Source organism: Eschscholzia californica, unplaced genomic scaffold (genome assembly GCF_041429995.1).
Source record: "Eschscholzia californica isolate CP2 unplaced genomic scaffold, dmEscCali1.0.p SCAF_1, whole genome shotgun sequence".
NCBI lineage: Eukaryota > Viridiplantae > Streptophyta > Magnoliopsida > Ranunculales > Papaveraceae > Eschscholzia > Eschscholzia californica.
In genome coordinates, this window is record NW_028238198.1 from 47,813,236 (window position 1) to 47,839,126 (window position 25,891).

A 25,891-nucleotide genomic window follows, 5' to 3' on the forward strand; every position below is an offset into this window, starting at 1 on the left:
ACCGGCGGCGACGACAGGTCAAACACTAGGTGAAGCATTGCTTCAAAAGACACATTGCTTTTAACCGAAATAGGGATTGCCATTAACCAGATTGCCTCTAACAACTTTTGGCATTCCCTATAAAATCTCCCATGACTTCTTGTGTATCCGAAAGCATGAAGTAGGTGTTCTCGTCAAATTCAGTCCCAAGAAAAGGTCAGTCAGTCTCTTGATTCAGTGTCAAGTTTATTTGCTAAAGAGTGAATCCAGTCCCAAGAAAGGTGTGTTCTTTATGGGTTACAACTTGAAAGAGATTAGTCAGTCTCTTCATTACTAAATTATGTGGAGTATTCGACTTTTCATTTCAATAATGTTTGTTAACAATTTCACCGTCTCTTTAGCTGGTAATTTAGCATAAGTTGTGCTTTTGTTGTACAAGACGTCCTACTTAAAATGGATCTAAGATAACACCTCACAAAAACATAATACCATCCATGTCACATGTAAGTAATAGTATCGAGTTTTATATCAATCTCTAGCGAAGAACATTATCCAGTTCAGCTTCATATGCTGCTCATATTTCATTGGTAAAATAAAAGAAATTCGAATTCCTGAACATACTCATTTGCAGCCAAAATTATTAGAAGCAAAATCTGCCACAAGAAGCTAAAGTTGAACCAACAGAACTAGGACGAGTATGGTGTCTTAGGCGACGGTTTGAGCTGTTGGATCAGAAGCCAAGTCTTTTTCTTCAGTCAAAAATGGGATTGGTTTGGTAGGGGCAGGTAAGCGACCTATACTATCTACTTTATCCTTCTGCTTGGGAGGAGGTCTGGCTGCTCTCGGTAGTAATCTGCCCTTCTTTTCGAACCACTCGGGCTTAAGCAACGCTCGGAAGCCCAATTTGTTGTAGTAAACCTTCCTTACGGATCCACCCGCAGCTTCAACTGCTTGTTTTGCCCTAACGGTCACCCTCGACACCTGCATCACCAAGGCATGTTAATTATGTATCTAACCGTGACTGTCAATCTCTTACAATGAAAATATTCATAAACACATGAACAGCGAAGTATAATATTGCATCTAGTAACCGAACCATTAAAATGACGGTGTAACTTAATTGTGATAAAAACGAGGGGAGATTTCCCTAGATACATATTGATCCAAGGTGCAACTTGGTTAGCAGCTCCACCCTGTTTAAATCCAAATTGAAACTTTGGGATTTGTAGGGGTCTTGAAGACGATTTGTAGGGGTGTTACATCTTGATCTTTAGGATACAATGTCTATTGATGCAGTCAAATTCACTCACAAAATTTCCGGCCCTTCCGCAACTAAATAACTCTTATTTTAAATTAAGAGATTAAGAGAAAGTATTATTGAATATTTAAGGTAGCAAGTGTAAGATGTATGGAGAACTGAATAAGAGAATGAGGGGATGTTTAGAACTATAATTCTATAAACTGAAGATGTTACCTCAAGATGAATGGGCCACTTAATCTGCTCAGCACCTCGACCCATCAATCTTACTCCGTCTTTTATCTGCTTTCCTATGGCCGATGTATCCTATTGTGATTTACGAAATAAAAAAAAATTACCGACAATGAGAAATATTAATGATAATGGGTTACAAGATATAGCTAAGCACACTATTCAGTACCTTGAGTGTTTTCATTGTAATCAGTTCTGATGAGTCGATCTTGCCTGCATTTATGAGTTTTGCTATCTTTCCCAACCCTACTGGCTGTCAACCCAAAGAATGAACATGATCAGAAAACATCCCAGATAATTTACCCAAATAAAGATAAATCATATTAGATACAGAAAGAAGAAAGTACTGAAGCCTTGTGACAGAAAACGGTAATAGCAACCATTAGATATTTCTTGAAGGACTGAGATTCAATTACATTGAGTGTACAGAAAGATTACTTATATTGAATGTACATATGTATGTGTATATATTAAAGTCCAACTCGGACAAAGGCTCATGAGACACTAGACTCGCTCCGTGCTTGGTAGTCCGACTGCTCAAGTAGGCAAGTAATCAACATAGGTATTCTCATTGTAAATAAGAAAAAAAAGTAGCAACTGAACTGACTAATGTTTGACGACCATATGGTACTAATCAAATTATGGAAAGATGGAAAAGAAAGACGTAAAAATCACAGAAATTATAGTATCAAAATTTCTGTAATGAGTCGGATTCCAACTTACTCCCACAAAGTATTAGACTGTTTCCATTCTTTATGAAGATTACCAATTGACTATTTGCAAAAAACAAAGGTTTCAACTTTGGGTACTAAAATAATCAATGTGAAGAAATTAAGAAAAAGACAGATAAAGATAGCCACATTCATGTCTGATGAACGAACTGCATTCAAAAGCAACAAAAAAGGTTCAAAAGTGAAGAAATTATACCTGGAATGTGAGGCTAAAAGGATTCTTAAACCCTCGTTTAGGCAATCGACGACGAAGAGGGGTTTGACCACCTTCAAAGCCAAATTTATGGGTTCCTCTAGCTTTTTGCCCCTTATGACCTCTCCCTGCAGTTTTTCCCTTACCAGAACCAATACCACGACCTTTTCTCCTCTTCTTTTGTCTCGCTCCTGGATTGTCTCTCAGATCGTTCAAACTCAACAAACTACTATAAAGCCTTATTCCATTGGGAAAGTAAACCTTATGAAAAGAAGAGTAATTAGGGTTTGGGGTTTGTATAGATCGAAATGGTGAGGTTGATGACGACAATGATGAGACTGTTGCAGAAATGAAACTAGATTTCCTACAAAGACATTGACGGATGGATGTGGTTAATAATGAAGTTAATCTTCTAGCTGACATCTTTCTTTTTGATAAGTAGTTGGAATCTTGTAAGAGTAGACGATCTAGTTCATTCACAAAGCTACGTTTTTAAGAAGCAAAAACCCTTTCTTTTCCAACCCCGATACAGGTACACTCTTGATGACCTCCTTGCCTACGTCATTCTTGAATTGTGTAAGAAGACGACCATCGAGCCACTAAAAGAGGAAAATCATTCAAAAAATGTGTATATTCCCATTAGATATATGTAGTACCTAGTTGATATATCATAATCCAACTAGCACCCCAAAACCTCACAAATACCAATTCCTAGCTAGCAACCAAATAATCCAAAATAGAACCCCAATCACAGTAATAAAATTCATTGAAACCAATTAACAGAAAAACGTAAGTCGTAGTAACTGTTTATAACTAGTTGATTTTGATTTGCGCCAATAACCATTGCTCGAAACTAGATATTAGATGCTAAATCTCTAGTTTTACTCCAAGGAATTAAATTTTGGTTGTGGTGAAAATTTCAGTAGGAAAGGAAATGGAAATATTCCCGTATTACGAAACCTAATTCCTTGATCAGGTATTATTAAGAGCAAATAATAAAATTTTGGTATCGATCAATATTTCAGTAAAAATGGATAGTAGACGAAGAATCTAACCGATCGGAAACAGGGACAATAAAACATATCAGGGAATGTGATGGTTGACCGCAAAATCACTGACCGTTTTAGGTCCCGACGAGGAACCATTGTACTAGTTCTTTTCAGTCCAAGTGAGAACAAATTTTATATTTTTCAGCAATTTGAAAACTAGCAAATTTGCAATTCATACAAATTACAAGATAGAACAAGAAAGTTTAATAAAATATAAAATAAAGTTTAACTTCTTTAAGTGAAGATGCTACTAGCAATGTAATTCTACAAAACGTATAACTCCCAATCCCTCTTTCGACCAAAACCCTACCTCTATTTCGACCTAGGGTTTTCTAAATCGTAACAGTAGTAAAGTCCAATTAGCCAAGAAACAATATCATGAATGAGGAGAAAGAAATTGCTAGAACAAGAAATATACCAAGAGAAATGAAAACTATACGGCGGCAGACCCTCGAGAAGGGGCAAAACAAAGTGATAATTCTCTGTTGAGGATCCGATCAACTAGCCAAACGTTTAACAGCTAGGGAAGTTTAATGGTGGCAACCCCATTTTTGTTAGGGAAGTTTTATAGAGGCTTCTCATAAGTTGTATAAGCGCCTCCTTCCTTCACAAATTCCCACTAAAATTTGCTTTGAGAGAGGCGCCGTTAACACTTATATGAGGCGCCTTTAAAATTTCCCTTTTTGTTTAAAAGAGCATTTCCACTAATGGCGCCCCCATATTCTAGAAACTAGAAAGTAGCTAAAATCACCCCATAATGAGCTTGCTTGAATTGGGCTACATCATATTATAATTGATGATTATATCCTTTATAAAATTTGGTCTAATAAGGGAAAATTTAGAGGGCCACTTACCATTTTTGTTATATACAGTCAGGTCATATCTAAGGTTCTTTTTGTTTAGGTCAAAAGAGATGTGAATGTGGCTAGTAAAAATGGTCCATATATACAAAATTTTCCATCTATTAACTTATGCTCCGAAGTAGGTCACGGTGCGCACAAAAACTCGGACCTAAAGCAAAGTTTTTATGTTACTTTGGGGCTTGGCCGATACTAAGTTTTACATAAGCTAAATGTCGATTCTTTCACTTTTGATATATCATAGTATAGTAACTTCTGGTTTCTTTTCCCTAAACGTGTTACTTTTTCATTGTTATTAACGCCTTTTACTTTATAAATTGCTTTGTTCTTCCCTTTTAAATAGAATGTGTGAAAATTGGGATCACGCTAGAGATAGTGATGGAGATTATGAGCGCCCACAAGGTAAGTACATGACATTGATTATTTTATTTTAATGCTTGCAAAATTCTTGTGTGTGATATGTTTTGTCTTAGTTATAGAAGAATGATTTGTGATGTTTCTTAATTTATTTTTCATTAATCTATGACAGGAGATTATTGACAAAAACTCTTCTGAAAAGGAGAAAAATTCATGGCAAAATATTTGTGATGTGTTGCTAGAATCGATTCTCGTACTACTTCCTATGATTGACATTTTCTGCCATTGTAAGTTTGTGTGTAAGAGATGGAAACAAGTAATTGAATCTGAATCCTTCTTTGTGGCTTTCCGTGAAGCCTTAGATCGACGCCCATGGATTTGCATATTCGACCATGCTTCCTTTTCTTTTATGGTTTGTGATATGCTGGGTTTAGATAGTTATTTTCCGCTGAAGTCTATAGCTACAAAACGACATTTTGTTCCATTTGCTTCGCCTATAGGACTCATGGGTTTTCACCCGAAGGGGCCGCAATCTACAATCTTTTGTAGCTTTACGTTTCCTGAATGGTTATCAAAGCTAGAACACAGCGCTAAGGCCCGTGCGGGGCCCACTGCGGGCTGGGCGCTAGCAATACATGAAGAGCCAAGATCTAAGTACCAAGCTTTTGTGCTTTATGGAAGTTGGCCTGATCTAGATATGAAAGTTTTTTCATTAGAAGATGAAACTGAAAATATTTGGATTGAAATGCCATTAGAGAAGAACAAAGTTGAGAACAAGTTAACTTGGTTTCCACATTATGATACGCTGCTAAAGAAAGGTGTCACAGTTACAGGTAGTGACGGTTGTGTTATGGTTTATTATTTGAGTGCTCGAGGAAGGTTAATTTGCTATGATTCTCAAAAAAATACTACTATTGTGTACCCAAATTTAGTAAACCGTTATCAAATTTACGCGGAACTGGTCAGCTGTGGTGGAAAGGTTTACACGGCGGTCCTTTTGGAAGGGTATTTTAAATATCATTGGACATTGTCTGTTTGGGAATTCGATACTGGAAAAGAGAAGTGGAAACTTATTTCGACTAGGCAGACAAACATGTCCCAAGATTATTATGATACAGGAAATATTCACCTTCATTGCTCTGGGTATGGTGATAAGATAGTAGTGTGTATGAGTTTCTCATTAGCTGATGATTACTATAATGAGGTTACCATTTATGACATTAAGGGGAAGATGTGGTTTGATATTCTGCAAGATTTGGGTACTGATCGACCCATGGTTTTATGGCCTTGTTGTTTCGGCCCAGTTGAAGAAGAATGAGTCCTTTTATCTTGAATGAATAAAAACTTTATGGTGTCTTAAATAAACCAGTGCTTGATTAAGAATTTCAATTTGTTACTTTTAAGAGAAGGCAACCTGAAAATATATTTGCATTTCTCAACAAAAAAAAAAAAAAAAAATATATTTGCATTTGCATTTTTCACTTTGGAGAAGTTATGTTGAAGTAATTCTATTGGCTTGCATACACAAACAAGTATATACACCATATTTTTTTGGAAAAATGCTAAATGACTCGAAAATTGGAGTCCACCACAGGTTGAACACTGATGTGGTCGGCTTCTACTGGTTAGACCATTAGGAGATAGAAATGGTCTAACCAATTGGAACCTCCTCAAATGTAGTTTGGGCGACTAACTATTTTTTTGAACGTTGCCCACCATCAAGAGTAAGAGTAAATGTGTCATATGAGAATTGCAATTTGTTATTTATAAGAGAACCTCACCCAAAATATTTGCATTTGCATTTTTCATTTTCGAGAAGTTATGTTGAAGTAATTCTATTGGTTTGCGTACACAGACAAGTGTATACCCCATATTTTTTGGGTTATTTCCCAAATAGCCCCAACTTTGTGACCGGTTCCTGCCTAACCACCTACTTTGTTAAAAATACCCAGATGGCCCCCTTTTTGAGTTACCATTATAACACCGTTAACCAGTCATCAACTCTCTCTCCTCCATCTCATCATCTCTCTCTGCCATCTCATCTTCTCGGCACCTCATCGTCTTCGTCGGCAAAGGTCGCCGACCGGCCAATTTTTCGGTCGGCGACCTTCAAACATAAAAAGAAAAAAAAAATTATTCTCTCTCCCTCTAAAAAATATATTTTTTTTCCTTTTCTTCTCTCTAAACAGATCCAGAGCTAGAGAGGTAAAAGGGCTCTTTCGCCTTAAAGCTCTTGATTTCTTCTCCTCCTTAAAGCTCTCAACTTAATTGTTCATTTGAAATTTTCAGATCATGAAATTCACCAAAGCAAATTACTATTTTTGGTTTCTGATTAAGAAATTGTTATCTCTGTTTTTTAATTCCGATTTTGCTAGAGAGGTTCTTTGTCGAAGATTAGCTGGAAGAAGATCATATAGCAATCAGTGATGGCGGAGATCTGTTGTGGGATTGTTGATGGAAGCAAGACGCAGACTTCATGCGAAAAGGCACCAATTGCAACAAGGAGAAAGAAAATGGAGATCCGACAGTTCAAAAGTCAAAAGTCACGACGTGAGTGCGAGAATGCAGTTGAGAACTGCGTTTAATTTCCCCACAAACCCTAACCCCAAAAAAGGAAAAAAATATTATCACCTATAAACCTTGAAACCCTAATATGTACATCACCATGTTCAACAACTAATTTCAAAAAACCAAAACCCTTCTTTGTAAACCCCCTTCTTATTTCTCTCTATATATAGAAAAAAGGGTTTTCCCCCAACTTTTTCTTCTTCTTCTCTTACAATTTGTTTCTGTTGAGAAATATCCTATTTTTAAGGCAATGTGTGAAGCCTTGTTGAGTGGGTTGTAGTTCTATGCAGTTTAGAAACTGTTTTGTGAAAACTACCAAGTGCATATATATGTAATTACTAAGTGGTTTATTTCTATGTTCTAAATTATTCTCTGGTTTAAGAGTAAACCCAGTAAAACTGTTCCTGTTTAGTGAAGAAGAAGATTGATTGTTGCTGCCCCGTGGAGTAGGTTTTAACGCCGAACCACGTAAATCTTGTGTTATGTTATTTCCTACTATTTTTTTTGTTACTTTTGTTGTTATCTTTGTACAATTATTATCTTGTGAATGTGTTTCAATCTTCAATATTTGGTATCAGATCTATTGGTTGTGATTTTATCTACACAATGTCTTCAAAATTTGAAATCCCTAAATTCAATGGTTCAAATTTTACATTGTGGAAATTGAAGATGCAAGCTATGTTGGTGAAAGATAGTTGTGAAGTTGCGATTAAGGGCAAACAGAGAAAACCTCTTGAGATGAAGGAAGAAGTATTTGACGAAAAGGATAGTTTAGCAATGCCAGATATTCTACTTGCTTTAGATGATGTTGTCTTATTCAATGTGTCCGGAGAAACAACTGCACAGGGCATTTGGGATAAATTGACAAACATGTATGAAGGAAAATCTTTACCAAATAAAGTTTTTCTCCGTAGACAATTATATAATCTAAGGATGAAGGAAGGAGCTTCATTGCAAGAACACGTGAACGACTTCAATACTCTGATTAATAAACTTGCAGCAGTTGACGTGAAGATTGAAGAAGAGGAAATTCCAGTCTTTTGTTATGTTCAATGCCTGATTCATGGGATGGTTTGATTATGAACTTAAGTGGCAGTACATCTCTTAGTATGGATGCACTTGTGTCAGCATTACTCACCGAAGAGTCTAGGCGAAAATCAGGCCAAGGTTCTTCAGGCGATGCAATGTTGGCAAGAGAAAGATCGACTGAAAAGAATTATGGGGATAGATCCAGATCCAAATCTAAAGGACATAAGAAAGTAAAGTCTTGGTCATGTGGAAAATCTGGGCACTTACGAAGAGATTGTCGACTACGGAAAGCAAATCAGGAAAATTCAAAAGCTGATTTGCGAGGACAAAAAACAGAACCAGAAACTTCACAAGGAAATATAGTTGAAGATGGAACTTCTTCTGAAGATGGTGTTGTGTTGTCAACAATAGGATGTGGCGAGTTGATACATCAATGGATTCTTGATTCAGGTGCTTCTTTTCATATGACACCACATAGAGAGTGGTTTTACTCCTATGCGGTGTGTAATAGAGGTATTGTTTACACGGGTGACGATAATCCATGTAAAATAGCTGGAATTGGAGATGTCCGAGTCCGGATGTTTGATGGAAGTCCTCGTACAGTTTCTAATGTTCGACATGTTCCTGTACTAGGAAAGAGTCTCGTATCTTTGGGGGTCTTGGATAAAGCTGGTTACAAACTTTTGTGGAGAAAATGGGCGACTAAAAGTAAGTAAAGGGGCACTTGTGCTCATGAAAGGGGAATTAATCAGTGGTTTGTATCGTCTTATTGGAGATACCGTAGCCGGTGAAGCAATTATTGCAGATGCAGAATCTGAATTGGCAACAACATGGCACAAACACTTGGGTCAATGAGCGAGAGTGGTTTAAAGGTACTCCTTGATAATAACTCACTTCCTGGTCTGAAATCTTCTAAGTTGGATTTATGTGAAGACTACTTATTTGGTAAACAACATCGTGTTAAATTTTCAAAGTCTAACTTTAGAAGTAAGGATGTTTTAGAACTAATACATTCAGATACATAGGAAGCCACTGTTGAGTCACTTGGAGGTGCACTATACTTTGTTTCTTTCATAGACGGCAATTCTAGAAAAGTTTGGGTTTATATGCTTAAAAAGAAATCTGACACATTTGCATGTTTTAAAAAGTTTAAGGCTTAGGTTGAAAATCAGAAAGGAAAGAAAATAAAATGCTTGAGAACTGATAATGGAAAAGAGTATCTTGGAGATTTTCAGGATTTTTGCAGTGAGCATGGGATTTACAGGCAATGGACTGTTGCTGCCACACCACAACAAAATGGTGTGGCTGAACGTATGAACCGTACTGGCTGAACGTATGAACCGTACTCTTATGGTGTGCTGAAAATTGGCCGGCCGACGACCTTCACCGGTGAAGATGATGAGGTGGCGAGAAGATGAGGTGGCAGAGAGAGGCGATGAGTTGGATGAGAGAGAAGTGATGACTAGTTAACGGTGTTATAACGGAATCTGGAAAAGGGGGCCATTTGGGTATTTTTGATAAAGTAGGGGGCAAGGAAGGAAACTGGTCACAAAGTTGGGGGCTATTAGGGAAATAACCCTATTTTTTTTTAGAAAATGCTAAATGACCCAAAAATTGGAATCCACCACAGGTTGAACATTGATGTGGTCGGCTTCTATTAGACCATTAGGAGATAGAAATGGTCTAACTAATTGGAACCTCCTCAAATGTAGTTTGGGCGATTAACCATTTTTTTGGACGTTACCCACCATCAGGAGTAAGAGTTGAACTTGTAGATGTTTAATGAATGTTGAACTTCTTGATTTGTTTCCGGGTGTTCGAGCCACTTTCCTTTCTCCAGGAGCTTCGGACCACTCACCCATGGTAGTCACATTAGAAGCAATCCAGCAATCGGGGAAACGATCGTTCAAATTCTTTAATTGCTGGCTAGAAGAACCAGGGTTTATTAATATGATCAACACACTATGGACAATGGAGGTTCGAGGCCACCCAATGTACCAACTGATCTCAAAACTTAAAGCCGTTAAAACCCGTATAATTTAATGGAAGGAGGCACGATTTGTGAATCTGCCAAGCTAGAGACTATATGTTCGAATGTCAAGAAAACTTGTTTGCAGATCAAATGAATGTGGTTCTACGACGTGAGGAAAGGGCTGTTGTTTGGTCCTATGCTTCTAAGGCAGCCACTGAAATGTCTATAAAAAAAACAGCGATCTCGAGTTAAATGCCTGAACCTTGGTGATCATAATACAAGTTTCTTTCATAACATGGTTAAGGAACGACGGTTTAGGAATAATATTGCACTAATTAGAGAAGAGGATGAAATTAAACAGAAGTTGAAGACCCAAATGTGATCCCTACGAGATTTGTTGAGTACTACATGGAGATGCTAGGAACCGAGTCTCCCCATGAACAGGAAGATGTTGTCTTAGCTGAATTTGAATGCAATCGCACTTTAGACCTAGTACATATATATGTACTTGAAATTCAGGTTACAAGGGATGAGGTACTTGAAGCTCTATGTTCAATTGGGACAGAAAAAGCCCTGGGACCTGATGGTTTCACCTCATTTTTCTTTAAAACTTTCTGGCGGACAGTAGGTACAGACTTCACTAGGTCAGTGCAATACTTTTTCCGGTCTGGCAGGCTACTTAGATAGGTAAACTCAACACTTATCTCGTTAATTCCTAAAGTAGCTAACCCGTCTACTCTCAGTGATTATAGACCAATTTCGTGTTGCAATGTGATCTATAAATGCATAATGAAGATCTTAGCAAACAGGCTAAAGAGGTATGCAACCTCACTGGTAAGTGAGAATCAGTCGGCCTTCATTTCTGGCAGGTTAATTCAAGATAACATAATGCTTGCTCATGAACTTGTCCGCGATCAATCTGGTGGGACTGACAGATGCACTGTAAAAATTGACCTTCGTAAAGCTTATGATATTGTTCGATGGACTTCTTCGTTCAAGATCCTTATGAAATTTGGCTTACCTGATCGATTTATTGGTTGCATTTCTGAATGTGTTTCTACCCCTCGATACTCGATTATGGTGAATGGAGGGGCTCATGGTTATTTTGCAGGAAAGAAAAGACTCTGACAAGTTTGTCCTCTCTCATCTATTTGTTTGTAATGGTTATGGAGGTCTTCTCTTCCCTTTTTCAGCTTGAACACATAAATGGGCAACTTAAATTACACCTGCGATGCAGAGGTCCAGTAGTCACACACCTTTCCTTTGCGGACGACCTCATGGTTTTTATGAGAGGTAATGTAGCCTCGGCGCAGGCCCTCCAAGTGACGATCACAAAATTATTCAAAGGCATAGAAGTTAATTTTGGCAAGAGCTCTATATTTTGTCCAGGAATGACAGAGGAACAAATCGAGGCAGTCCACCTAGTTCTCGGCTTTCAAATAGGTTCTCTTCCCATTAGATATCTAGGTTTACCTCTCCTAGCTTCTCGGTTGTCATACGCAGACTCTACACCTCTCATTAATCAGATACAATCACGAGTTCAATCAGGGAAAGTTCGGTATTTATCCTATGCAGGTCGCCTTATACTTCTAAAGACGGTTCTGGGAAGTATGTTAATCTTTTGGTCTTCGGTTTTCGTACTTCCTAAACGAGTATATAAGGAAATAAATAAGATCTTCAACAGGTTCTTGTGGAAAGGTCTTGAGGAGGGGAGCAACAGACTGGCGGTAAAATGGGTGGACGTATGCCTGCCGAAATCAGAGGGAGGGTTGGGATTATGGACATAGAAATGATGAACACAATATGAACTTAATACATATCTGGGATCTTATTAGTGGGAAGAACAGTCTCTGGGTCAAATGGGTTAAAAATGATCTAATCAGGGGAAATAGTTTCTGGACCATGAAGATACCTAGGAGTTGTTCGTGGTGTTGGCGACGTATTCTACATTGCAGAGGTATTGCAAAGACTATGGTTCAATACCTCATACAGGATGGTAGTCAGACTTACTTTTGGCGAGACAAATGGCACCCTTTAGGCTCTTTAGCTAATCAATTTCCAGATTTTCATCATTTTGCAGCAACATTAAGGGAGGACACTTTAGTATCGGACTACTTAATAAATGGCAGATGGATTTTCACTGACCATGTTCGTCATATCTTAGGAGACGTGTTCCTTTCACTACCTTTTGTAGAGATAGGTGGCTTGGAAGAAGACAAGGTAGTCTGGAAAATCACTTCAACAGGAGAATATACGGTGAAAGACACGTACAACTATATTCGGCGAAAAGGTACACCAATCCCATGGACCAAATTAGTATGGTGTACGGAAGGTATGCCGAAACACTCATTTGCTGCTTGGATAACACTTAAGAGGGGTTTAAAAATGAAACCCAAACTACGTTTATGGGGTCTGGATATTGATGTTCGATGCATGATATGTTTATTGGCAGAGGAGACGGATGAACACCTTTTGTTCCAATGTCCATATTCGATTTTTATTTGGACAGATTTACTACAGCTGCTGGGTCTGACTCGTAACTACACGGGAAATTGGGACGACGAAATTACATGGTGTGTTAATACATTTCATGGAAGCTCACTGCTATGCAGAATGGGTGGGTTGGTATTCATTGGCTACATTTATCACATTTGGGTTGAGAGAAATAAAGGGTCTTTCGGAAATACAATAAACCGCCACAAACTATCTTTCAAACAGTAATTACTGAGGTTAAAATCAAAGTGGTCGCTTGGAAACAGCCACCGAAATTAACGAGTGAGGCCTAACAGATATTAGCGAAGTGGAACCTGGTAATCCCTTTAAATCCAAAGGCACCCACCATATGTAAATGGCAAGGTCCATTTGGTGATGAGGTTATCATTAACACGGACGGATCATACACTGAATCGTGGGGCGGATACGGGGCCATCCTACGAAATTCAGAGGGGGATCCCATTGTTCGGCAACAGTCAAGACAACTCGGGTATCAGTTATGATGCACGAAATGCAAGGGGTTTTGTTGGGCCTTCAACTCGCCCTCAAGTATAACAAGCCAAGGTTAAGATCGCCACGAATTCAGCCCTCACGGTCTTAATCTTGACAAAGTTAGACAAGGAACCCCCTTGGCAGATTACGAGAATTGTTCGACAAATCAAAGATTTATGGGTATGGCTAGAGGAGTGTTCAATAGTTCATGTGTATAGAGTGATTTATCAAGGCGCAAACTTACTTTCAAAAATGAGTTCACATGTCGGTTATACTGAGATGACACCAAATGAACTTCCGAACGAGTTACAAAGGATCATACGGAAGGACAAAAGAGGAGTAATAAGAGTGCGACATCCTTAGTTTTTTATTGGTTTTTATTACTTAGTTTCAGCTTTGAGTTGTAATAGTATGGTTTATTTGACTTCTTAGATTTCTTTTTTCGGCTTCTTTCTTTGTAAGGTCGGGCCCTTAAATCCGGTTGACAATTTCAAATAAAAAAGAGTAAGAGTAAATCTGTCATATGAGAATTTGTTGGGTCGGTTTCATCCTTGCTTCTAGTCCCAAAGCTGAGCTGCTAGCAAATTTTCTTGGGGCTTTTTTGTCAGGACTAAGTTTCCCTTCAAATCAAAGAAAGATGAGGGAAGCCGTAAGGGAGTTCATACTACATAGATTAACCTTACTTATGTGTTAGTTATATTACATGTTTATACATTGCATCAAGACTTCCTAAGGTTGCTAAGCTATATCATTAGTTTGCTAATTTGTTAACAACATTTTATTGTTAAGATGCATCTATAGACATTAGTCTTTGGTGGTGTTTTTTTTTTTTTACGTTTGAGTCTAACTCATTTAGAGTTAGCCGAATATTATGACTCAAATAAACCCAAAATAGAGGCAATCAACCATTCAAATGAGTCTCACGGAAAGATGAGTCTTAGTGTCTCTTAAAAACAAAACATTCTTAAATTTGACTCCAGTCAAGTTCGACATTGAATCAGATTCAAATTTAAGTTGGAGAAGAAAAACAAACACAACTGTAATGTCATAATCAATACCATTGGTCTTTGATTGATTCCACTTCATTAAACAATAAAACATATATTATATATATATATATATATATATATATATATATATATATATATATGTGTATTTACTTTTCCATTATTTATTTTACAGATTATAGATTGCGAGGGTGGCTAGATAGTTTAGATTAACCACCAGATGAGGTATTATATTGATATGAAAGGGGTCCTTCAATTCGACAATGAAATTACAAGCAAAACCTACAGAAAAAGTTATTAGGCGAATTTCTTTTTTATACGGACTCTTTGTTTCAATTATGACAGAGAAATTATCGTTAAAGGGCTTTTTAGGAAACCTAATTAGGGTTGTACTCTAACTTAGGGTTCTATATAATGCCTCTTAAGACTTGAATAAGGTGTGAAAAAATCTCAAGAAGCTTTCAATCTCTACAAAATCAAGTAGAGAAAGAAAGAGAGATACTTCCCAATCAACTATCTAGTCTAAGAAGGAGTTTTTCAATCTAACCACCATTCAAATTCTAGCAAACAACAAGGTGGGAAATAAAGGTGATTGCTCGGTGTCCCAAGTAGAAGAGCTACAATTAGAGCTCTTGGTCTTCTCAAAAGCGATTGGAAAGGTTCGAGGGAAAACTAGCGATTAAAGTATTTATGCAACTAGTTTAAATTAGTGTCAGACATATTAGATGTCTGAGACTCCGCTACCAACACTAGGAGACACCATAACCCAAAGCTTTGTTGGTCTGTCTAAGTTTTTTTCGGAAACAGTTTCATGGTTGTTATGTACTTATTCCATCCTTATGATGTATCAATGTCATATGATGTAAATCATGCTTATACAACATAATGTAATGTATCTGATGCACCCGAAAAGGTTGCACACCCAAGCGGAGGTATCAAGTAGTAACCGGTAAAATCGGAGTCGATCCAAGGATAGGAAGGCAGTTTGGATATCGAAGGGTCTTATCCCTCGGTCTAGATATTAAATGCTAACTTAAACTAAAAAAGAAAGGAAGAAAGATGAATAAGGGGTTTTGATTGAAAGAGTAACAAAAAGAATAAAGCGAGTAAAACTAACTAAACAATAAATGTAAATGGGCAAGACAGATTCGAGAGAAGAGTCGGAGGAACAAGAGTCGGGAGACGATAAGACTCGATTCGGGCAACAAATAAGCGAAAGAGGTGTCGAAGTCCGGGAATCCATAATGATAAACCTACGACTACGTGTAGTCCGATCTAATGTTCCTAAGTATAATCAATATTCGACTCCTAAAGTAGATGTCTCTAAGTACTATGTATATCCAGAGATCATACTTAGTCAAACAAACGTCTAAATCGGTTAATCCCGAGTCATCGAAAGTGTCGTCTAGTCGCCTAACTATGTGAAGTGCATGACAAGACACATGAAATTATGACTTAGACTACGATCGATATCGAATACTTTGTTTCGTCTATTAACTATGCGAAGTGCTTGACAAGACACATGAAAATACGATCAAAACGATAATCGAAATAAATGAACATCAATTTATAATCAAAACATCAAATCATATTAAACATAGTTACGAATTCATCACATTTCATCTCATATAATCGACAAACTAAAGTTAGCTAAACATGGTGATTGAATAAGAAATGGAAAGAAAATGGTGAGAGAATCCCCCTTTTTCGATGTGGTTCGAGGCTAAGATCGTCGGAAAATATGAGTTTTTAGTTGCAGCCGATCTCCCCTTAGCAATTTTTTGGGTTCCCCATAGCGACCACCATCATCTTCTCCATTTAGAACACAACCTCCATTAAAGCTAACCCTAGCTTTCTCTCTCTAGAAATTTGTAGCCCAAAATCAAATCAAACCACATGAAAAGCAAACCAAGGACATGAGAAGTAAAAGCCCCATGGTTTCGGATCAAGAAGGTGGCCGGAAAACTCATAAAAATCCGGTCAAAGTATGCATGAAATCCGGCCAAAAACCCTAGATCCGGCAAGAGAACTCGGGTCCGGGCCGTGCCGTGCTGTGCGCGCATCCCTAGTACCGCCGAGCTGCAGCCGTGCACGTCCGAGCAGCCGAGAAGCTTCCCGTGCCGTGCTGTTTGCTGCTCCGAGCTGCTGCTACTGGAGCATCCCGTGGAAGCTGCTGTTGTTCGTGCTTCCCGGCTGCTGCTGCTGCTGCGTGCTTCCCGTGGGCGCGTCCCTTTGCTCCGAGCAGCTCCCGTGGACGCTGCTACCTTCCGTCCCGAGCACTTGCTGTTCCAGCCGGTCCTAGCTTTGGCCGGCCGAGCCATGTTGGCCGGCCAAGCTAGAACGGCAGCCTCTTCTCTCTCAAGCTCCCTCTCTTCAAACTCTTGCCTTGAAACCCTAGAACTTGGTGATGAAGAACCAAACCCTCTTGCCTCTTTCTCCTCTCTAACTCCTTTCCAAGGTTGTTGATTGATGAATGAAGAAGAAGATGAATAGTGTATTTGTCTCAAACCCTAGACTTAGTCAACCTTGACTTTGACTCAAACTTGGGTCCATTGGGTGCCTCCAAAATCTCTTCCTTCTTTCATCTTCTTTGGGCTTGGGTTTTAGACTTAGGCTTTAATCTACACTTGGAAATCAAGGAGGTGCCTTCATAGAATCTTTGTTTTAAGACCGAACCTCGACTCCTTTCTTTCACAACTTCCCCGTCCGAACTCGGAATGGACTTCCGTTTTCACCGTTGGACTCGTCTTTGACTCCTCTTCTCATTTGATTTGTTTGAAGTCTTTTTCTCTCGTTTTGGGTACATGAAATGATAGTGATAATTCGCTCCCTTTATTCCGAATTAAGTTCTTTATTCCAAATATGGTACCTAAACAAGAAAAACACATAAAATGTTATTGATAACACTTGAAAAGGACTAATTAGTCTATGTTAGGCTCCTTAAATGTGACATTTTCGTGTCACATCAGTATCCTCCAAACAAATTTAATAACATGACCAATTATCGTGCTGGATGGTGAAAAGATCACCCTGTTTTAGGTTATATTTATTGGGAGGATACTCACTTTAGAATTCATAACTTACTTAAATGGTTAAAGCATTAAGCAAATTTTTACCCAAAAAATGAAATAGAGAAACACATGAAACACAAAATTAAATGTATTTTTATTTGACTAACCTTAACTCTTCATCTAAATATGTGAATTAACCACGAGCTCTCCCTGGTGCTTTAATCAGTATCTACATGCCACAAGATAATGTAGGGTTTTGTATCTATCGTGCTTATGATACTACATAATGTTGTAAGCGGAATCTCAATCATCATATGATTAACACTAGGTTGTCCAGGTTCTATACATGAATATATCAATGAACTAGAATCGAAAAGATCTTACCTTAATCGCTTTCTCACGAACTAAATCCCGACCAGTATTCGGAACATAAGAACTCCAATTGTAGCTCCTCTACTTGAGACACCGAGTGTATGACTTGAACTCCCTCCTTCGAGTTAGCTAGGACCTTCTTGAAGGTTGAGATGAAGAACTTCTTCTTCTTGACTAGATAATTAAGAGAAACTCTTTTTCTCTCTCTCAGACAGCTATTTCTCTCTCTCTCTGAAAAATACAAACTGAATTACTTTTCAGTTGACTTGTCCTTAGTTTTCTTTTAGGTTGTCTAATTTGGTCCTTATATAGAAATCCCAATTATAAGAGTCTAACCCAAAATTGGACTCATAAAGAGCTAATTAGAAGGTATTTCCCAAAATACCCTTTTAGGGTTCCTTTAGTGTGGCCGGCCAACATAGCCCCTTTATGAGCTTCCTTGGCCGACCCACTTAGGTACTAGCCATGAGATGCCCGGGCCGTTGCTTAGGTCGGCCATCACATGGTCGTCCCCCTTAAAGCCTTCTCGGGCCTCCGTTTCGGGCCCGGATGTATGTGTATGTGTTTGGACTCCTCCGAACTAACTAGAATTACTAATAATGGATCCAATCCATCTATTTGCCAATCTCCCACTAGTCAATTCTCTCCGTTCAAACCATCAATCTTATGTGTAACTCTTGTAGGATCCGGTCTATGTTAGTCGCGGATTACCGAAGTTATCCGACGATCGTAAGTGGCTTCTAGCTAAGCATTACAACCCCTAATTCGACCGGACTAGATGATCTTCTGAGTAAGGTCATCAAGATCCCATTCGCCAAATCGTACGCATTGACATCTTGGTCAAAGGACATTCCTTCAGAAGGATACCATTCCTTCAAACCGGGGGAATATATCCTTAAGATAAACCACAAAGTTAGAAACCAATTACAACAAGCAAAGGGAGATTTGCTGTTTGGACCCCCTTTCGTATAATTGATTTGTTGTTTGGACTCCCTTTTTCCAAGTTGCACTTTGGACTCCCTTTTTCAAAAAAAAAAGTTAAATATAACAGTTTAAAAACACATGGAAGATGAAAATACTATTTTACCCACGAGTTAAATAAACCCTAGTGTTAACCCGCGAGCTGACACGGTGGGTTTTAAACAACAATCAAGCTTCTCTTCTTCCTCTAGACGATTGGAGTTTTTTTTTAGCTAAAATCAATATATCCCAAATTCTTTCCCCCATCCAACCGAAACTTCCGAGGCCAAAGAATATAATATTGAAGATGATAGATAGATTTGTTCTTCTAGTTTGGGCAATTGTTGGGTTGAAAATTCAACTGGTGAGTGTGAAATTGATGCCCAATTGAGCCCTAACAGTGGGGGATATGTTGGAGAAATGGGTAGTAGTAGTGTAAATAGTTCTTCCGGAATTGAAAAAGGCTGAAGAAGATAGTTATTATCAACATTTCTATCTTAGCGGGTAGATGAAGAAAACTTTAACATATTCGTAAAAGAAGAAGATGATGTGCAGAATTATAAATCGTTTGATTATAAGAGAAGTGATGAGATTAAAGAAAAAGATGAAAAGGGGTAAAAGGAGAAGTGAAGAAGAAAGAGAAAGAGAGAGACATGTTTGCTTCACTTCTTTTAGAGAGAGAAAGATGGTTTGTGGCCTTGAGGATGGTCTTGTAGAGAGATGGTGACTGACCATAACTAATTCAGTTACAGTAACACTTTTAACTTGTTAACGCCAGACGCATAACCGTCTAAATCCACCAAGATTTTACCAAGTATAGTGAAGACGGGCAGTTGAAAGCATTTGGATAGGAATAGGGATAGTGAAGATGTTGATGATTCATCATCTTCATCAAAATCTAATGATCCTTTTGCTGGTGGTGCCCCACCTGAATGGCTTTTACTGTTGAGTGGTTTTTTTAGGTCTTGCTACTGATCTTTGTGTTTCTACATTTAATCATAGAGTGAGTTTCTTTAGATTTTACCTATATTCTTAGTTATGGGGCTATAATTTCTTATTAGTGATGAATCAAAATGTTTGAATTTCTTGAATTATTTTCTTTTGTCATCTATAATTGATAGAGATATATGTTTCGGGAATATAAATTTTTGTAATGGCACAGATGAGTTAGAGATAGAGAGAAATTGTGTTTGTGTAATAGCACAGATGAAATGGATTTTAGAAGAGAGAGTAGAGAGAGAAACCTTGTATAATCCTAGTGAGCTGAATAAATTAAGAGTCCAAATTACAATATTTATTATATAAGGGTAAAATAGAAATTTTCTGAAGTATAACTTTAAAGACAGAATATTCCTAAGAGATTCCGTCAAAAGGGAGCCCAAAGTGCACCTCTGGAAAAAGGAGCCCAAACACCAATCAATTATACGAAAGGGGGTCCAAACACCAAATCTCCCACAAGCAAATATAATCACACCAGTAATTCATAAAAGCCCACTTTCGTGGTGCAACAAATATAGCTATTGAAAGGCAATGAACATATGATAAGAAGGCTATATGTTTCACTAGTAATTTGTATGAACCATGGGTTCTTTTTATCAGTAAGTGATTTTAAAATTTTAATAGCAAAATAGCATAGTGTGTGATTATATTTCTCCTGCAGGGAGTCCCTCAATTCATTGTAATCCATAAATATATTCATTGTAATCCATAATTAGATTACAATGATACAATATGAGACTATAGGTCAACGACCAATCCATAAATATATTTCTCCTGTAGGGAGTCCCTCAATTCTTTGGCAGACTTAGGTTGTGTTTGTTTTTTTTTTGTACGTCTGAATCTGAATTGGCTGAACTGAAATGGTTGAATCTGAATTGACTAAAAAATTTATAAGTTAGATGTTTGTTTCCTAAATCTGAATTACTAAGTCTGAATAATTTTTTTTACATTTATACCCCCCTATTTCATTTTATATCCTTCCCTCTTTTAACCTAATGTCTATGTCCCTAATAAAATGAAAAATAAAACCCTAAACTCTAATCTGTTTCTCCATCGCCGTACGGTCTCTCCCTCTCAATATCTCCCTCTCTATAAGCGATGATCTAGCGAAGTCCGCGGAATCTCCGGCGAGAGTTTAGTATCGCTTTGTGTCCATCTCTATCTCTAGCAGTGTTGGTGTTCTTTGCCTCTTGTAGGAACTATCTTGGTGGAGAGAATGGTGATCTACTATCCTCACATTAAGAGAAACCCTCTCTTTCTCCAACAGATCCACAAAGTGGTTCAATCTCTTTCTCTCTCAGTCCCTCTCTTTCTCTCTCTCTCTAACAGATCCAAAAATTGAAACCCTCGCCAGATCCGGCGAGGGTTCAGTCTCTCCTCTGCTTTTAACAGATCTAAAAATTTGTGGTGGTGCGATTTAGTCGTCTGTGGTTTTGGTGGTGGTGGTGGTGGTGGTAGAAGAACAGAAGGGAAGAAGATGGAGATAGTTATGTATTTTAAAGTTTCACAAGGGTATATTTGTATTTTGCATTTTTTCAGATCTAGGGTTCACTTTTCAGACTTGTTTTGAAGTCTGAAATGTTTGGGCATTAATTCAGCTAATTCAGACATGTTATCAATTCAGACGAAAATTCAGATTTTGCTAAATACAAAAACAAACATCTGAAATCTGAATTGAAATTCAATTCAGATTTAAGATCTGAAATTTTTAAAAAACAAACAGCACCTTAGTCTGGCTGTAGATATCATATAAGGTGTTACCTAAGCAGTTAAGAATGTAGTTTCTGCATAGATAGTCGGCCTTATTCCACGCATCTACTGCTCCAGATCTACCAGGTTCATTTTTTCCCACAACTGTGGTAGCTGGTTCGGTTAAAACAAAATTGATATTCAAGGTTGTCAGAAAAAATAACATCTTTTGTTGCCATCTTTTAACGTTTTGGCCATCGAATTTCTTTGGTTTTTCATTGCTTATCTTAATCCATTTTCAGTAAAACAGTAATGTTTTGGTCGGTTTTTTGTTTTGAAAAGAATATTTAAAGTCTTCATATTGTTATCAAAATAGTATTAAAAACCAACTTATAAAATCAGAAATTAATTGAGCAATAAAATAGCAAGTTAAAGAAGACAACTTATCTTTTTGCAGAGCTTTTCCAAAATAGTAAGTGAACCAATCGGAGATAATGAACCTGCAAGTAGATAGTAAAACAGTAAGGGTGAAACAAAGGCACGAGTTAGACTTGCTTTCCTGAAGACTTTAAACGCCCCTGCTACCGTCGATTCTGGTATTGCTTTTGCAGTTTATGAACGTAGTCCCATAGGATTCAACTATTCCTTATCAGAAATTGAAGAAGCAAACTTCAATTCTGATTTCTAATCTTTGACAGAACTGTAACAGAGAGAAGAGTAAAAGCTGAGAGAGAGATAGAAGACGATTTGTTATTTGTGTATTTTTCCTCTGGGAGTTTTCTCTATTTATAGAGTCCTGATCTGACGACTTTAGGTCGTTTTGATCCAACAATGGATAAAAACTAGCTAGTACACACGTACTTGGACTATTTCCACTAGCCAGTGGTGGAAGAGGAAGTCCGAGAAAATATCGTACTGGACTGTTTCCACTAGCCAATAGTGGGAGGAAAAGGTCAGAGAAAAATAAGGCATTTCTCTGGTAGAGCAAGACCAAGGCGAAGACCGAGACCGAGCCCGAGACCGAGTCCGAGTCCGAGTCCGTGTTCGGGTCGGTGACCCGGCCCGCGGGTGTGTGCAAGTGAGAAATATTTGTGTGCCTAAGGTAAGGGTGCCTCTAAAAAGTGATGGGTCTCTCCCCTGGAGAGCACTATTGTAACCCCGGCCAAGGGGCCACACCCCTTACACCGAACTTTCTCCTTATAAACACAAGTTTGTTTTTCTCTTAGAAAGATGTGGGACAAAGCATTTAGTTTGAAGTTTCCATTTCTATATTAGTAAGGAGGATTAAAGTGCTATCTACTTTATTCTATAAGTGTTGTAAGTAAAAAAGGTATTTTGTTTGTTTGTGGATAAAAATTCCCTCCAAAAAGTAAGCTCACTTTAGCTCCTTTTATTTCAAAATAAAACTAAATATCATATTTTATTCAAACACAACTAACAATCTCCCACATGAATAAAATTAGAAGAGCTGAACCGAATAGAAGAGTATAAGGTATTGTGTATCAGCGGAGGTGTCGTTATGACTTGAACCTTTGCTTTGTGATGGTTTGTTGGGACTACTAGTCGTTCAGTGAATATGATGTCCTTGAACTGAACTTCTGTTTTGTAGACTCGATCAACACACCTCACACACAAGTCTTCTAATTTCTGTCAAGATCATTCGGTTGTGCTCGTTATAGGCCATAAGCATATCCTAGTATTCATGAGTGCTCTAGAGAATATCCCAATTCTCATAGGAAGCGGCCCTACTTCCACACTCATATGAGTGAGTCCATCAAGGGTGTCCTGTTCCACCCCACCTAGTATACCCAAGCTATAGATCTCATCCCCCCACATTGAACAGGTACACTCTCTTTGCCATAGGGATGTGTAGGAATTTTCTCCTTTGAGTGTTTACAAACTATCATCTACAACTTAGTTATCCCATTGAACCAAGGTCATGGGATCTTCAATTCCAGGGTTGGGTGTCCGTCATAGATGATTTACTTTGATATATGCTTTAGCCCCATCCCCCTCGACGTTACATTTACAACATCTCTAGATAATCCTTTCGTCAAAGGATCTACCAAGTTTGCGCTTAGATCTCACAAAATCTATGGAAATTACTCCATTAGCCCAACAATTGGTTAATCGAGTTATGCCTTCGACGAATATGTCTAGACTTTACGTTGTAGATATTGTTTTTAGCTTTAGCTATTGCTGCTGTGGAATCACAGTGAATCAAAATAGAAGGCATTGGTTTAGGCCAAATTGGAATATCATCCAAAAAGCTTCGTATCCATTCAGCTTCTTCAGCGGCTTTATCAAGTGCGATGAATTCTCATTCCATAGTTGATCTAGCGATGCAAGTTTGCTTGGATGACTTCCAAGCAACTGCAGCTCCTGCTAATGTAAAAACAAATCCGCTCGTGGATTTGGTATCTTATGAGTCTGAAATCCAGTTTGCATCTGTGTATCCTTCTCCAACTGCAGGATACCGTGAGTAATGTAAACTGTGTCATAGTGTGTATTTAAGGTATCTCAGTACCTTAATTAGTGCACCCCAATGGGTGTGCCCAGGGTTACATGTGTATCGGCTCAGTCTGCTTATCGCGTAAGCAAAATCTGGCCTCATGCAGTTCATTATGTACATAAGACTCCCTATCACCCTAGAGTACTCAAGTTTAGATACTGCCTCACCCTTGTTTTTCTTTAAGACTAAAGAATGGTCAAAGGGTACTCTCGCAGGTGAGGAGTGGAATTAGTTAAATTTCCTTAGTACAGACTCAATATAGTGTCTTTGGCTCAAGGTAATCCCTTCAGGATTTCTGATTACTTTTATCCCTAGGATGACATCTGCTTGTCCTAGGTCTTTCATTTCAAAGTTTTTAATTAGGAGTTCCTTAGTTTGGTTTATTATGTCTAAGGAAGTGCCTAGAATTAACATGTCATCTACATATAGACATATAATCACATAACACCCATTTACACATTTAGTGTACACACATTTATCCGACTCATTAATCTTGAACCCATTTTCTAATACTATTTGATCAAATTTTTCATGCCATTGTTTCGGTGTTTGTTTAAGACCATATAGGGATTTTATGAGTTTGCAGACTTTGTTCTCTAGTCGCTTGACCACAAACCCCTCAGGTTGGTCCATGTAGATTTCTTCTTCTAATTCACCATTTCGAAAAGCAGTTTTTACATTCATTTGATGTATCTCTAGGTTGTAGATTCCTGCGATTGCTATTAGGATTCTAATCGAAGTGATCCTTATGACAGGAGAATAAGGGATAGGCCTAAAATAGGTCTATTCCCCAAGTGTAGGGATCAAGTTATAGTATAATTTGTAAATCGGGAAATCGTTCTAAGGGACAAGTAATTTTATCTAAATCTTAAATTAACACTCCATTCATTAATTTTGGTTTGATTTTGTGAAAACTATTTTTTAAAAGAAAACAAGAAAAGACTAAAGAATAATGAAATCAAGATGGGAAAGAAATCTAGGGTTCTTGATTCCACCACATAAATGGACTATCTAAAACATGCATTCAATTAACAAATTTCTTTTTTCATATATAACTCAAAATCTAACATAATAAACTATTTAGATTCCGGAAGATATTCTTTAATAACACATTTCAAAATCATTTACATTTTAATTGATTATCACATAAAAATTATATTCCTTAATAATCATCCATCATCTAATAAGCATATCTCATCTAATAACTTAACAAAAGGATGAAATATCTCACTATGAAGCATGAATAAAGACAAGATTATAAGATCTATATGAAATAACAATTAATAGACATTGAAGCTCAATACAAGGATTCATTAATCAATAACATATTTCAAAATAAGCCCAAGTATGGGTTTCCTCTAAAACTCTAGATACAAGATTAGCTACTCATGAAATCTAAAGTAATATTCATTGAAATTCTAAAGTAAATGGAATTACAAAAGATGATGAAAAGAAATCACCAAATGAGATTTAGATCCATAGCTCCTTGTGCCTCCATGTTGATGTCCAATATTAGCTCCAAATATTTCCAAGAATATTATCCAAAACTCCAAGTAATAGCTTTTTTAGAAGATGATAGAAGAAAAATTTAGAAGAAAAATAGAAAAAGAAGTGATTTTAGAGAAGTTATGGAGAAATTAGAAGTTTGGATGAAGAAATTAGAAAAGAAGAGAGATTGGAAAGAAATTAGGGTGAAATGGGTAGTAAAAGAATGGAGGCTAGAAAAGGAGATAAGAAGATGATTTTAGGGTTAGAGAAAGAGGTAGGTTAGAAAAGAATGGAGGCTCAAGAAATAGATAACCATTGGCTAAAGGATCAACTAGTACAATTGGGGGCAAATCTGGAATTTTTGGTGAGAGTTGTGGTGAAAAGATGGCCACTTGTCAATTAGTTATAGGTTGAAATATGTGTGGGACAAAAAGGAGGGGCATTTCTGTAAATTCAGGGACTTAAAAGTGGGAAAAGAGGGGACCACGGTATTCTGTCCGTTTGTGCATTCAGGACGCGCCACGTCACCAAACCTCATCCCGAATGCCCGAATTGTGCCCAACAGTGTCCCACTGGTCCACTTCCTTTCACTCCAACTTTGACTTTGCCTAGTTTGCTCATCCGGACTCTGAATTGACTTC

The 25,891-nt window shown here is 37.7% G+C and overlaps 2 protein-coding genes across 2 annotated transcripts; one reads left to right on the forward strand and one right to left on the reverse strand.

Annotated features, from left to right (window-relative positions):
- Positions 1 to 481: 481 nt before the first annotated feature.
- Positions 482 to 3,987, reverse strand: LOC147567267 (uncharacterized). Its single transcript, XM_086653892.1, has 5 exons — positions 3,860 to 3,987; positions 2,396 to 2,991; positions 1,638 to 1,721; positions 1,454 to 1,543; positions 482 to 960 (listed from the first exon to the last, which is right to left on the reverse strand). The coding sequence occupies exons 2-5, from the start codon at positions 2,813 to 2,815 to the stop codon at positions 685 to 687; spliced, it is 870 nt and encodes a 289-aa protein (XP_086510018.1). The 5' UTR covers positions 2,816 to 2,991; positions 3,860 to 3,987; the 3' UTR covers positions 482 to 684.
- Positions 3,988 to 4,649: 662 nt separating this feature from the next.
- On the forward strand, positions 4,650 to 6,023 carry LOC147567268 (F-box only protein 13-like). Its single transcript, XM_086669197.1, has 2 exons — positions 4,650 to 4,703; positions 4,831 to 6,023. Exons 1-2 carry the CDS (start codon positions 4,680 to 4,682, stop codon positions 5,974 to 5,976), a joined length of 1,170 nt encoding a protein of 389 aa, XP_086525323.1. The 5' UTR covers positions 4,650 to 4,679; the 3' UTR covers positions 5,977 to 6,023.
- Positions 6,024 to 25,891: the final 19,868 nt, after the last annotated feature.